At 45.1% G+C, this 15,927-nt stretch overlaps 1 protein-coding gene across 3 annotated transcripts in view; it reads right to left on the bottom strand.

Moving 5' to 3' along the window:
• The window catches only part of SUFU (SUFU negative regulator of hedgehog signaling), a 164,535-nt gene that overhangs the window by 65,653 nt on the left and 82,955 nt on the right, over positions 1-15,927 (bottom strand). For 2 of the 3 annotated variants that reach the window (XM_054033875.1, XM_054033873.1), the window contains exons 7-8: positions 8,889-9,045; positions 7,219-7,330 (exon numbers count right to left, since the gene is read on the bottom strand). In XM_054033875.1, coding sequence (XP_053889850.1) covers positions 7,219-7,330; positions 8,889-9,045 — 269 coding nt within the window. The remainder of the gene's footprint in view (positions 1-7,218; positions 7,331-8,888; positions 9,046-15,927) is intronic. The other variant, XM_054033874.1, reaches the window with a different exon arrangement.

Here is a 15,927-nt window from a genome sequence, read left to right on the forward strand (position 1 = left end):
CCTCAATCAAGGAAAAAGGTCATGCTGGTTTAAAAAAGGTGCAGGTTACCTGCTGTAACTGGAGGTTCTTAGAGCTGTTGGGTCCCTATCTATATTCCACACATGGGTACGCATGCATGCCGTGCGCCCAAGTCCAGAAATTCTTCAAAGCAGTGTCCATTGACCCGCACATGCACAATAGCTCCCCTCAGGCTCCCAACCAAGGCTATAAGAGGCAGTGTGGGTCAACACCTCTCCAGTTCCTTCTATCACCGCAAATCCAACCGGATCTGAAGTACAGGGGATGGAGGACAGGTAGTGGAATACAGATAGGGATGACATCTTGAAAAACCTCCACTTCAAGTGCTGGCCCCTAGGTGTATTCCATACATGGGTGATTGGATTGGCAAGCAATGTTCAGACTGGAAGAGGGTGTGAGGAAGATGGCAATAAAAGATACTTGCAATACTGCCATTCCTACTGCTGCATCCACAGCCAATGTCGCAAACGTGTGGACAGAACTCCAACTTGCTGCCCTGAAAATGTCCTGCGGTGGGATGTCAGATAGGGATACCATGGAGGCAGGTTGTGCTCATGTGGCATAAGCTGTGATACCTGCAGGGGGAGAGATTCTTGCGATTTTCTAGCTCTCTGGGGCCTGGTCTGCACTAAGGTGGGGGGATCGATCTAAGTTACGCGACTTCAGCTACGTGAACAATGTCACTGAAACCGACGTACTTAGATTGACTTACTGTGGTGTCTTCACTGTGGTGAGTCGACTGCTGCCGCTCCCCCGTCGACTCCGCCTGCACCTCTCGCGGCGGTGGAGTACAGGAGTCAACGGGAGCGCGCTCGGGAGTCTATTTATCGCGTCTAGACTAGAGACGCGATAATAGACCCCCGCTAGATCAATCGCTGCCCGCCGATCCGGCGGGTAGTGTAGACGTACCTAGGAGGCATCCCGAAACCCATTTAGAAATCTCTGGGAGGATATGGCTTGCCCACCTGACCTTTCTGCTATGGCAACACAAAGTCTCCGATTTCCTACTGGGATTGGTTCTGTTCAGGTAGAATGCCAGGGCGCTGGACGGCAAGGGAGTGAACCCTCTTGTCTTTGGAGGAAGCGTGGGGTTTCAAGAAAAACACAGTTAAGTATAATTTGATTGATGTGGAACTCAAACCATCCTGGGGAGAAATTGGGGGTGTAAATGAAGAGAAAACTCTCTCTTTGTGGAACACTATACAGTTGGCCCGCCATGAGGGCTCCTAGCTCACTAAACCCTCCTGGATGAAATGACGGCCACTAAGAATGCAACCTTCATGGACAGGTGGGCCATGTCACCATATGTTCAAAAGGTGGACCTATGAGTGTTGACAGAATGAGGGTAAGGTCCCATTGAGGCACAGGTATAAGGACTGGCGGGAAGGTCCCGATCAAGCCTTTCATAAACAATACAGTAGTTAGGTGGATAAAGATGGAATGTCTTTCCACCAGAGGAAGGAAGGCATTAATCATTGCTAGGTGTACCCATAGTGAACTAAGAGTGAGACCTGAAGCCCTCAGGGACAGGAGATAGTCTAAGACAACCAGAAAGCCTGCAGAATCTGGAGAATGTTGGAGGAGTCGTGCCCAGGCCAAAAGTCACCTCTATTTGGTTGGGTAGCAGATTCTAGTAGAATCCTTTCTAATTTGGATAAGGTTTCCTGAATGGGGGCAGAACATGAGCCTTCTAGTTCTGATGCCCATCCAAACACCAGGTCCCGAGGTGGAGTGAGCCCAGGCTGGGACGTTTGATTTTACCTCTGTCCTGGGTTAGGAGATCCAGAAATGGACAGATCCTGATTGGTGGGTGGGCAGACATTGTTAGTCATTCCATGAACCAGATCTGTCTGGACCAGATGAGTAAGTAATGTAATGATGAGTAAGTGAATATACAAATGGTTTTTCAAAGTCAAAGATACATGAACAGAGTACTTTTCCTGCTGCAGTGAGTACTGCTGCTCTAATTCTTTATGCTATTTAAGGTCTCTGGATGAAGAGAGCTAAACCCAATACTAAGGAGTAGTATAGTCAGGCAATAATTCAGTCTCAGTAACAGGATGCCTCACTCAGTTGCTTAAACCTTTGTTGAGAAATGGGTCAGATCACTGGGGAATTGGGTGAAAGGTATCGGAGCACTGGCACAGTGAGTTGTAGCCAGCAGTATTTTTAACCTTAGCGTGTACATTTCACTAGCTGTAGATTTATATTCTATCCCTTAGTTGACGACTTCCCCAGAAGGGGAAGATGATTGTGGCTTAGGAGAGGAGTGAGAGAGGGGCCGCAGAACGAGTGATTGAGGTCAGGGGCTGAGTGATCACTGGACAGAGCACAGACAGCGGCGAGCGAATTCCCCAGATGAGCCACAAGAAGGTGCCGCCAAGCAGTGAGTAGCTGACCCTGTTACACCCTCACATAGGGAGAGTGATCTAGAGGGTTCAGGAAGGGGGCTAGGAATTAACAACTCCCAGGTTCCAATTTTGGCTCTGCTTAGGACTTCTGGCCTTGGGCAAGTTAGTTATCCTCTATTTCCTCCTCTGTAAAGTGGAGAGAACACGTACCTACCTCCCAGCGGTGTTGTGAGGATTAATTGACAGTGCTGTTAAGGTCTCTGCTCAGGATCTATTACGTTAGGAAATTAAATAGAAAACAAAGCTTGACTCTACGAGTGCCACTGATCTTTTAGATCAGGAGTCTGAGCAGTATCTGGCTCCTGCACAGATTCCTTGCAGCTTAGATTGCGAGCATCATGGAGCGGGGACCATCCCTTCTTGTCTGTCCGGAAAGCACTTACCATGCTGCAGGTCCTAACCAGCAAATAATGCACACTAATGAATATATTTATGCATATAAGCCCCATTTTCCCCAAGCAGCACAGCAGAGTATTCTGTTATCATGGTCCAAATGACAAAACATTTCCGAAGATTACTAGACACGTGTTTATTTAATTTCTATGAACTGATTAATGGGTGTTTATGAATGGAACGAACAGTCATTTTGAGAAACAATTGTTCAGTGCACTTTTAAACCTCCGGAGTGTTTTCAGTCATATCTTTAGAAGAGGAACTGCACCGTCTACACTAAGAACTACAAAAGAAAGTCCAGTCTTGTGACTCGTGCTACAGCTGCTCTGAAGAGTTTAGACCGAAACCAATTTTTCCCTGAGGAAGCTTTTCTTAGGACTTTGGGACAAACTGAACTGGTATTAAAATCAGTGGAATTACTCACATACTTACAATTAAGAACGTGCTGTGCTGGATTGGGGCCGCAGTGCTGAGCACACTGCAGGATCAAGCTCTCTCAGCAACCGAAAAAAAGAGTTACCTTTTCTGTAACTGGTGTTCTTCAAGATGTGCTGCTCATGTCCATTCCATAATAGGTGTGTGCGCTCGCCACATGCACTGGTGCCGGAAGTTTTTCCCTCAACAGTATCTGTAGGGGCTGGCTCTGGCGCCCCCTAGAGTGGCACACGCATGGTGCGGTATAAGGGACGCTGCTGGCTCCCCCCACCCTCAATTCCTTCTTGCCAGAAACTTCGGCAGTGGGGAAGGAGGGCGGGTCGTGGAATGGACATGAGCAACACGTCTCAGAGAACACCAGTTACAGAAAAGGTAACTTGTTTTTTCTTCTTCGAGTGCTTGCTCATGTCCATTCCATATTAGGGGACTCCAAAGCAGTACCCCTGGAGGCGGATAGGAGTTCACGGACGTGTAGATTGCAACACAGCTCTGCCGAACCCAGTGTCAACCCTGGGCTGCTGAATGATGGCATAAGGAGCAGTAAATGTGTGGACAGAGGACCACGTTGCGGCTCTACAGATGTCCTGGATAGGGATGTGCGCCAGGAAGGCCGCCGAAGACACCTGCGCTCTCGTCGAGTGGGCTTTGACAATTGGCAGCTGCGGAACCCACGCCAGGTCGTAACAAGTCCTTATGCACAAGGTGATCCAATTGGAAATCCTCTGTGAGGACACCGGGTGAGCCTTCATCCTATCTGCTGTAGCGATGAAGAGCTGAATTGATTTATGGAAAGGCTTGGTACGTTCTAAGTAAAAAGCCAAGGCTCTCTAGATGTCCAGGGCATGAAGACGCCTCTCCTCACTTGTTTTGTGTGGTTTGGGACAAATGTTATGACCTTAAATTCTGTGGACTTCAACATGCAAAGTGGATGAGATACACTTTACCCTGGCTGAGAGAATACTTCTGTCACGTTCCTGAAGAGCCCCCTAAAGCATTTATCCACACGGCTTTCAAAAAAGCCACAATTTGATATTTTACGGTCTGGGTAAACAGTGCAGTGTATGATCACACACTAGTCCCATCAGTGTAGTTTCTGAAGACCCTCAATATATCTAGCCTCACAACACCCTTGTGAGGGAGGGCAGAGCTACTATTCCCATTTTACAGATGTGGAAACTGAGGCACAGAGAGGCTAAGGGTATGTCTACACAGGAAAAAAACCTGCAGCTGGCCCAGGCCAACCAACTCAGGCTCACGGGGCTCTGGCTGTGGGGCTGTTTCATTGCTGTGTAGACTTCCGAGCAGAGGCTCTCCCACCCTGCCGGGTCCTAGAGCCCATGCTCCAGCCCAAGCCCGGAAGTCTACATAGCAATGAAACAGTCCCGGAGCCTGAGCCCCACAAGCCCAAGGCAACTGGTGCCCAAAGTCACACAGGAAGTCTGCAGAGAACCATGCACCCTCTCTTTCAACCTTGCTGTTTGTCACTTAAGATACTTGCATAAAGACTGGATATTTGATTTCATCTACACATGCAAAAAAATGAAACTGCCACCAGTTGTAGCAGTTTTATATCAATGGTGCTGAAGCTCTTCCCACCATTTGATCTAACACTGCTCAGAGTCCAAGGACACTTTGTGATGGTCTCTTAGGGCAGGAAGTTGCTCAGTCAGGTGGATTTCTTTAGCCTTGTCTATACTGGGAAAATGTGTTAAATATGTTTTAACTAGCACAACAATAAACACAACTGCCCCAGGTCTTAAATGAGATTTACACTTGTGTTAGTTAAAATGGATTAGTTAACATTTTCCAACATGAGGCATTTTCCCAGGACAGAGAAGACCTCGTTGAGATTTCCACAAACCTAGGTGATTCGGGAAAAAAGCAGCAGCAGCATGAAGTGAAAAGCTCCGCTTTATAAACCAACGTCTAAGGTGGCAGCAAGAACGCAAGACGTGGGGGGAAGCATATGGCTGTTTGATGTGGGGGGTGGAGAGCTCTTTCAGCACTGAGGGTGCTAGCTATCATCAAAGTGACTCCAGGAAAAAGATACAGCATTCTAGAAGCCTAATGAGATCCGCTATTCTGGAAAAATAGGGTCGCTATCGGTTTCCAAAGTGGTAACTATAGTCTGAGCAAAGCAACTTATTGATCTTTCAGCAAGCAGATACTGGGAAGCAGTCATTCCCTATCTTTTTCGCTTTGGGGAATTACTGATAAGATAAGGAAATGAGATACATTCATTACAATGGGGACTGTCAAGGTCAGGAGGTTCCATATTTGATTCACCGTCCCCCTTGCCTTGAGCTCTTTAAAAAAAAAAAAAAAAAAAAACCCACATGTCAATATTTATGCAGGTGTTCCACCTCTCACCCTTGTTAAAGTCCCCCTCCAATGCTTCAGTGCTCTGTCTTCAGTAGAGCCCTGTTTCTCTGATCCCTGAATGCCTGTCTTGTCCGAATTATAGCTGCCGTCCCGTATTAGTGCTTGTATGTCAGACACTTTCTCAAACTGACAATGACCCCAAATATTTTGCTGTCCCTGAAAAGTTGTGAACATAGGAGATGTACTGCCTATTTAATTCCACACCAGTAGCCCAGTACACAGGAGCAATCCTGTAACAGATCAGCATACATGCATGATGGGGGAAGATTTTTGGTAAATTTCAACCTTCCAAGGAGCAGATGTGATAGCCAAATAGTATCTTATCCCACAAGTAGTTTAAAAAAAAAATTTAAATTTCCGTGGGACCACTCTTCATGGAGCAAGATATTACTCAATATCAATAAAGATGTCAGAATCTGGCCCCATAGTATTATTTTATACTGAATCTAAGAATGATTTTTAAAATGATGAAAAAATCTCAAGTGCCTTTTTAAAAAACAGCCACACCACATCTATTTCATGTTACTTGATATTTACATAGCATCATGAATTAAGAGAGAGACCCATCAGCCGATCAGGGAACAGAGAGGAAGAAACGGGAGAAAGGACGAGAGGACTATAACAAAGTATTAAGAATGATATTACATTGGCTACGACGCATCAGTTAAGAATGAACTAGCACAGGAATGGCAGGAACAGTGGGAGGTGAAGGGAAAGGAGCAGTTTGAAGAACAGTGAGCATTTCTGACACTATGGAAAAAGGAAGATTTCATGTGACCTCTACTCTTTGGACAAAAGCATCGAGTCTGAAGTGGGAGAAGGGGAAAAAAAAGGTAACAAAAAGATGAGAACTGTGCAGTAAAGGTTAAATGTAGATGACAATCCTCTCCCATTATTTATTGCTTTTAGTAGCTGCTTTAGAAATCCATCCCCACCAGCCACGTCCTGCCCCCTCCCCCTAAGAGAAAACATGCACTGAGTCCAAAAAGTGAGACCCTCCAGATACAACCATTCAAGGTAGGTAAACTGTGGTGCTACTAGCTTGACAGCATTGCTAAACTGTCTTCTTCCACTGCTCTCTCTCAGGACAAACAGTACCAATGGTAACTGAAAACGAGGTCTCACGTTCAGTGGGTGGGAAGCCCTCAAAAGGCAAAAATGCACATGCTGCACATGTCTGAGCAAGTAGGCCATTTGCCATGCACTCACCAACTCAGAAGTTACGTAGGAAAAAGATCTACAGTGTTATCTAGTCCGGCTAACTCTCTGGATGATACTGCTGCTTTGTTCCCTACAATACATTCTCCGGTGCTTTTTCCAGTCCCACTTCAAACAACTTAAGCGAAGGGGCTTCTTTTGGAACACTACTGCACAGTACAAGATCTCTCTTTATTTACTATGCCATTAAACCACCCTGAAAAATTCATCTCCCTCTGCATTTCTAGGCAGCAAGTACCCACTGTTACCCTTTCCCCTACTCCCCATGCAATAGTCCCACCAAGCCATAATCTTGTTTTCACTCTCAACTCTTCTACTCTCCCCTTTCCCCAAATCTGAAGAGCACAGGATCCTACTTACGGTGCTCGATCATAGTTCAACCCATTCTGTCTTTGTGCGTTTATTGGAGGTAGAACAGGTTTGCTGTTAATCTCAAGCCCTCTCCGCAAAGTCTCCCTGATTTGCTCTGTATCTGCAAAGAGAGTTTGTTTGAACATGGTTTAGTACGCGCACACACACACACACACACCCTGCTAATGAGAACCTGAGGGAGTCAGCTTCTTTTGGTGTCTGTTTCTATAACAGGTATTCAACAGAGCTCACCCCCTTTGCCTGGGTGCAGAAAGAGGTGCTCTCCATGACACCTCAGGCTTATGAAGTTATTTCTCTGCAGTCCATTTCAGTTCTTCCATTTTGATGTCCAGCAAGGAAGGATGGAGCCTTTGGCAAGAACTCATCCAGAGGGGGAATGCTAAGCAATTAGGTATCTCATCCACCCTTTTTCATAGGGAAAAAGTTCTCCCAGAACTGCCTGAATTCAAGACACATCTAACTCTTTGATGCTGAGAATTTTCCCAACCAGGTGATACAATGGAAGTTTATCCCTTTATCAGATTAATTAAAAAGACGACTCCCATAACTTCTACATTTGCCTATGCAAGCCTGTTAATTTAAACACACTCATGTGAGTGGGCTCCAAGAAAGAAAGGAACTGAACTGAATTTTACACAGGGCAAAAGTTCATCCTGAAACTTAATTTTCACATTTAGCTTCATATACACTTTAAATGCAGTCCTTAACCTTTACATTTTTTCAATAATGTCTGATAGACAAATATATTACAGGGAAATTTGCATGCAAGCTTTCCTAAGAAGCTCCCACTACTTTTGTGAAAGGTTGGAGTGAAATATTCTATATAAAGCATTTCAGAATCATCTGAAGGGCATAACATAAATATGACTTTGTATAGATCTCCCAGATTTTTCATTTGGGGTACTGGGGAGGAGGAGGGAAATGGTGTCTTATACTGTGACTTACATACCCCCAAGACTGCATTTTTCAGTTAAAAAAATTGAAGACAAGAAAAATATTAACTATGTCTACAGAAACCATCATTACTTGCTTTTAATGTCAACTCCTATAAATCAGACTTCCCCACATTTTATTGTAATAAATCTACGTGGATTTGAAAGATCTCATTTAAACAGGACTTAAATTACGCACACTCATGTGTGCACCACATCTACCCCACTTGTAACCCAAAATGCCACCTCACTATAAGGTCTCCAATGTTCTCAGCCCGTTCTCCAGAGCCCCTTATTTACAGGTACCATTTGAGTTATTGTTGCAACAAACAATGTCAATCCAAGTCGACAGCCAATACTTGGAAATATTATATTAGAATTAGAGCCAGGTGGGGGAAACAACTATTGTGCACAGGTGTCTGATGAGCCTTTTTGGTTTCATGTGACATGGGCTCGCTTCCTGAGTTTTACTCTGGACTTCCAGATTGGAATTAACCCCAAAACAAAGCTAAACTCAGACAGTCACCTGAAAGAATAAATTCCCTCCTTCCCTGAAGAGGGTGAAGTTGAGCAGGGTTGGGGTTTGCAATGAAGTTTGGGCACAACTTTAATGTGACCTTTCAAGCTCTATAGAATAGTCCTAAGGCTATGCAAACCAAATGCTTCAAGTACATAGGGAATGTCTTTGGGGGAGGGGGGAAACTGACTCAGTCAAGTCCCTCTTACCTTTCCCAGACAGCCGTCGTGGCTGCGTTCCAATGCAAATGCTTCTACTATCTTCGTCATCCTCTGGGGGCCGGCTCAGATCATCCCAGGCACATTTGGCGCTCACTCCACTCAGGTTCGAGCCATCTGTCTCAATCCCTTTATCGACTCTCTCCTGCTTGAAAAGATCCCAAGAGCCATGACTTTTTTGGGTGTGGTTTGGATCTAAGCAGCTGTCAGAAGTACAGTCTTGCAGTCCACCTGTTACCAGCTGAGTGCAAAACAGCTCCTTTCCAAATCAGTTCCTGGGTGACTAAAGCTACGATCTCTGACACGCTTCTAAAAGACCCAAAGCACAAGCAGCATGGATATACTATCTCTGCAAAATGACCAGATTACTTCCGCTCTTCATTCAATTCTTAACCTTGTATCAATGTTACAAACCACAGATAAACTCAACGAACGTAGCAATGAGCAATTACTTTTTGTGCAATCTTCTCTGAGGTTTTGCATAACCTCCCTTTAATTACAAACACATGAATGCCCTGCACCTCTGGAGTCAGAATTTCCCAGCACACAAGAGACTACTCTGGTGAGGTTTACACAATGGGTATGTCCACACCTGACTTTTTGGACATCAGATAATAAGTGCTGACTAACACTACTGTTTGTTCTTAGACACCACAAATTTTCCAGGACACACACAACTGTTGCTAGCAATCTTCAAACTTTGAGCCGCAGCCAAAAATTTAAGTGTAGGCCTACCTAGTGAAGGAACTATTTTTAGTCTAGATTTCCTGCTTTCACCACTAGGAGATGCTATTAAGCTAAACCACTTTGAGGTTTCAGAGTGGTAGCCGTGTTAGTCTGTATCAGCAAAAACAATGAGGAGTCCTTGTGGCACCTTAGAGACTAACAAATTTATTGAATTGGGGTTAGCACTGACCTCCCACTTGGTAAGGCAACTCCCATCTTTTCGTGTGCTGTATGTGTATGTATATATATATATATACACACACACACACACACATATACACACACACTGCTTACTGTATTTTTCACTCCAGGCATCTGATGAAGTGGGCTTTAGCCCACGAAAGCTTATGCCCAAATAAATGTGTTAGTCTCTAAGGTGCCACAAGGACTCCGCGTTGCTTTCACTTGAAGGTTGAAATACAGAGATGAACTCCGCTTCTATTCATTGTACGCATTTGAATGCAAATGTGGAGCTTTCTTCCTGGTTTCAATTTGTACACAGTAAAAGTGACAGTTTTTTCTGCTCCACCCACGTTTTAAATAGAGGAGTTTTTGCTTCAGTGTACTGACTCAAGCATGCTTGGATGTTAGATGATCTGAACTTTGTATTTCAGTCATCAGATTTTAATGGAAACGTACATGCGGTATTTGTATCCTCAGAGTTTCCAGATTGTTAGTGCAAACCTCTTTGCTGTTGCAGTGGTTTAAAAGGGGTGGTTTGTTCAACATCTTTATTAATGGAGTCTATCTTGTTCAACAACTTTATTAATGATCTCGATGATGGGATGGATTGCACCCTAAGCAAGTTCGCAGATGACACTAAGATGGGGGGGGGGGGGGGTCGAGAGGTAGATATGCTGGAGGGTAGTGACAGGGTCCAAAGTGACCTAGACAAATTGGAGGATTGGACCAAAAGAAATCTGATGAGGTTCAACAAGGACAAGTGCAGAGTCCTGCACTTAGGAAGGAAGAATCCCATGCATTGCTACAGGCTGAGGACTGACTGGCTAAGCGCAGTTCTGCAGAAAAGGACCTGGGGATTACACTGAACGAGAAGCTGGATATGAATCAACAGTGTGCCCTTGTTGCCAAGAAGGCCAATGGCATATTGGGCTATATTAGTAGGAGCATTGCCAGCAGATCGAGGGAATTGATTATTCCCCTCTATTCGGCACTGGTGAGGCCACACCTGGAGTATTGCATCCAGTTTTGGTCCCCCACTGCAGAAGGGATGTGGACAAATTGGAGAGAGTCCAGCAGAGGGCAACAGAAATGATTACGGGGGCTGGGGCACATGACTTAGGAGGACAGGCTGAGGGAACTAAGAGGTTATTTAGTCTGCAGAAGAGAAGAGTGAGGGGGCATTTGATAGCAGCCTTCAACTACCTGAAGAGGGTTCCAAAGAGGATGGAGCTAGGCTGTTCTCAGTGATGGCAGATGACAGAACAAGGAGTAATGGTCTCAAGTTGCAGTGGGGGAGGTTTAGGTTGGATATTAAGAAAAACTTTTTCACTAGGAGGGTGGTGAAGCACTGGAATGGGTTACCCTAGGGAGGTGGTGGAATCTCCATCCTTAAAGGGGTTTTTAAGGCCCGGCTTGACAAAGCCCCGGCTGGGATGATTTAGTTGGTGTTGGTCCTGCTTTGAGCAGGGGGTTGGACTAGATGACCTCCTGAGGTCTCTTCCAACCCTGATATTCTATGATTCTATGAAAAAGGCTGACTCCAAGCTAAAGTAAACATCAACCACCAGCGTTTCTATCCAGTTTTACATTGCATTACTTACGTACCCCATCCTCATCTTCAGAGGTGCATCAAGTTTAATGTCTGCAATTACCAAATTCCTGCTTATGTTGCCAGGTCCCTGCATGCTCTGGACTGGTGACATAAGGATCAGGGCTACAAGTCAGCTCAATAGGGGGAAGGTCATTCTATTTATAGGCAAAACTGACATAATCTCTAAGAGTTCCACTAAACCAGTAAAAATTTCTCAGCACTGTGTAAAGTCAGGTTCACCCTTCCCTTGCTAGCATCCTTCAGTGGTGCTACCAACGCCTCTGCTTCAATGCATACCTCAAGGACATCTCAATAGGAGCGAGAAGCCTAGCAAACTGTGAAGCAGCGACATCAGGCATTCAGTGAAAAAATGATTCTTCAAGTGGTACATACACACTCCAGTATCAGCAATGAGGACTCCTTATCTCTACCTTAGAGCTCTGCTCTAATCCTAATCTAATCTAATCCTGCTAGGTGCTTGGCGTACTCAACTCCCATTGACTTCCGTGAGAGACTTGGAAGCACTTAGCATTTTGCAAGATTAGTCCAATAACAAGAAGCATCTCTGCTAATCCCTGATGTACCTCTGTCACCCACTCTCAACTGCATATGCTGTAACCTACAGTGTGGACTGTTCTTGTGATTGTGAGATGGATTCAGAGCAGTCCAAGATCCACACAATTCAGCCGGAGGCAACCAACACTGCTGAGTATATAGCTGTCCTCTTAGGACCAAGTTCAGCCCTGGCTTAACTGGGCACAATGCTCATTGACTTCAAACAGAAAGCATGTCTGCTTATGCCAGGGCTGCATTTGGCCCCAAGCCTGGTTAACACATAGTTGCCTGGAAGAGGTTGGGAACCACTGTGCTAAAGACAAACCTCTCCTCCCACACAAGACAGTGCAATCTAAACACAAACTAGACCCCTCATTAGTTACTGGGCAGCTCTCAGGAAAGTGGGGAGGTTTTCTCCCGAGAAACATTTCCAATCACTGTCACCACCCAATGCAACTTCAGCCTCCACACCCCCATTCTGAGTATGTAGCTCAATGAGGCCCACCACTTGCTGTATGTGTCATAGAATCATAGAATGTCAGGGTTGGAAGGGACCTCAGGCGGTATCTAGTCCAACCCCCTGCTCAACGCAGGACCAATTCCCAACTAAATCATCCCAGCCAGGGCTCTGTCAAGCCAGGCCTTAAAAACCTCCAAGGAAGGAGACTCCACCACCTCCCTAGGTAACCCATTCCAGTGCTTCACCACCCTCCTACTGAAATTTTTTTTCCTAATATCCAACCTAAACCTCCCCCACTGCAACTTGAGACCATTACTCCTTGTTCTGTCATCTGGTACCACTGAGAACAGTCTAGATCCATCCTCTTTGGAACCCCCTTTCAGGTAGGGGAAAGCAGCTATCAAATCCCCCCTCATTCTTCTCTTCTGCAGACTAAACAATCCCAGTTCCCTCAGCCTCTCCTCATAAGTCATGTGCTCCAGCCCCCTAATCATTTTTGTTGCCCTCCGCTGGACTCTTTCCAATTTTTCCACATTCTTCTTGTAGTGTGGGGCCCAAAACTGGACACAGTACTCCAGATGAGGCCTCACCAAATGTTGAATAGAGAGGAATGATCACGTCCCTCGATCTGCTGGCAATGCCCCTACTTATACAGCCCAAAATGCCGTTAGTCTTCTTGGCAACAAGGGCCCACTGTTGACTCATATCCAGCTTCTCGTCCACTCTAACCCCAAGGTTCTTTTCTGCAGAACTGCTGCCTAGCCATTCGGTCCCCAGTCTGTAACAGTGCATGGGATTCTTCCTTCCTAAGTGCAGGACTCTGCACTTGTCCTTGTTGAACCTCATCAGATTTCTTTTGGCCCAATCCTCTAATTTGTCTAGGTTCCTCTGTATCCTATCCCTACCCTCCAGCGTATCTACCACTCCTCCCAGTTTAGTGTCATCTGCAAACTTGCTGAGAGTGCAGTCCACGCCATCCTCCAGATCAATAATGAAGATATTAAACAAAACCGGCCCCAGGACCGACCCTTGGGGCACTCCGCTTGAAACCGGCTGCCAACTAGACATGGAACCATTGATCACTCCCCGTTGAGCCCGACAATCTAGCCAGCGTTCTATCCACCTGACGGTCCATTCATCCAGCTCATACTTCTTTAACTTGCCACACATGAAACATGGGCCTGACACGGTACTCAACACAGCAGCAGCTGCTTATGCCTGTGCAGCCCTCTGCCAAGCCTCTGTTCTGCAGCACAGCAGGAAACATACAGAAGCAGATGAATGTATGCACCTGAATAGGACAGGGGCAGGAGACGCCGACGACGTAGACTGTTTATACCCAAATAGATCAGGGAAAGCACAGTTAGAGCCTGATGGAAAAAAAATAGTACTTCTACACCTCAGCTTGTCATGGCTGACTTGCATGTCAGGAAGTTCGGTTCCCACCCCCAAACACACTCTTTTACTTAGAACCTCTATGAACAAACATGTGGGCACTAGGGGGCACTATTGTGCAAAGAATAGTCTAGCACTGTCTCGGCATGGAAAGCACAGAGAGGTAGAAACTAAATATTACAGACAAGCTTTTAAAAGTAGTAATCAAATCTTGCTAGCTGGAGTGGAAGAACAAAAACAATACCAAGGTAGAACTATACTCCCATACTTCAGGCTGTGACCTTTTCAGATCTTGTCAGCCCTGATCAGCACTTCATGGGAGGCCAGGATAAAAGGGTGCTGGAAGAAGTTGAGTTTGTGACTCAGTAAAGTGGCATTCTACCCCTCACCCTACCAAGTTAATACTGAACCAACACGCCAGCTTGGGGTTAACCGTGATGAGCTGCTGGTAGTGCTGTGGAATATATACAATGCAAAACTGAAGTTCACTTGGGCTCATTCAACATCCCATGGCATTTCCCGTATGAGTAGGGGTGTTAATCTTTGTCTTGGCCCAATTCCTGTTTGGTTCATTTCATCCTGCCTCTATTCTCTATAGATTCTAATGAAAAAGGATTCTTTACAATCTGCCATAAGCTTCTGTGTAGTGTTGCTTTCACTGTTAAACATCTATGTTTCAGCCATGCATTTCCATGGTAGGAGATTATGTATCTTTCAAGGTTTTGTATTAGTGCCCACCGTTGTCAAATCTGAGCACACAAAAAACCACACGAGTTTGTTGGATTTGTGGAACTATGTTTCTGCCAGATTTTGATTAGGGTTTTAAATGTACATGACCCTGGGGAAAAATGAATATAATTTGGTTTTAATATACAAGCTTTCACATTAAAGATACTGAATAGTTACATAGAACAATTAGACACAGATGTATGGACCATAAGACAAATGGAATAGCCAACGTAAAACCTGTTATATTGGGCCAAATCTTGAATTCTTTACTAAGGCAAAATTCTTACTCATGTCAGAGAAACACAGAATTGTTATATTGAATCGTATCTATGGCGCAGCTAGTCCAGTATCATGTGTCTGACAATGGCCAGTACCAGATGCTCCAGAGGAAGGTGCATCAGGGTCTTTTCCTGATCTCTAATAGTTAGATTGGCTTAAACCCTGAAGCCTGAGGTTTAATATCCTTCCAATTTTAACAACTTTCTTGATAGTCTTGAAATCCATGTATCAGAGGGGTAGCCGTGTTAGTCTGTATCCACAAAAACAATGAGAAGTCTGGTGGCACCTTAAAAGACCAACAGATTTATTTGGTCATAAGCTTTCGTGGGTTAAAAAAACCACTTCTTCAGATGCATGGAGTGAAAATTGTAGATACAGGCATAAATATATATTGGCACATGAAGAGACGGGAGTTACCTTACAAGTGGAGAACCAGTATTGAAGGCCAATTCGGTCAGGGTGGATGTGGTCCACTCCCAATAATTGATGAGGAGGTGTCAATACCAAGAGAGGGAAAATTGCTTTTGTAGTGAGCCAGCCACTCCAGTCCCTATTCAAGCCCAAATTAATGGTGTTAAGTTTGCAAATGAATTGTAACTCTGCAGTTTCTCTTTGAAGTCTGTTTTTGAAAAATTTGTTGTTGAAGAATAACAGATTTAAAAGTAGCCATTGAATGTCCAGGGAGATTAAAGTGTTCTCCTACTGGCTTTTGTATGTTACCATTCCTAATGTCTGATTTGTGTCCATTTATTCTTTTACGTAGAGACTGTCTGGTTTAGCCAATGTACATGACAGAGGGGCATTGCTGGCACATGATGGCATATATCACATTAGTAGATGTGCAGGTGAATGAGCCCCTGATGGTGTGGCTGGTGTGGTTGGGTCCTATGATGGTGTCGCAAGAGTAGATATGGGGACAGAGAAGGCAACAGGGTTTGTTACAGGGATTGGTTCCTGGGTTAGTGTTTCTGCGGTGTGTAGTTGCTGGTGAGTATTTGCTTCAGGTTGGGGGGCTGTCTGTAAGCGAGGACTGGCCTGTGTCCCAAGGTCTGTGAGAGTGAGGGGTCGTTTTTCCAGGATAGGTTATAGATCATTGATGATGCGCTGGAGAG

Source organism: Malaclemys terrapin, chromosome 7 (assembly GCF_027887155.1).
Source record: "Malaclemys terrapin pileata isolate rMalTer1 chromosome 7, rMalTer1.hap1, whole genome shotgun sequence".
Taxonomy (NCBI): Eukaryota; Metazoa; Chordata; order Testudines; family Emydidae; genus Malaclemys; species Malaclemys terrapin.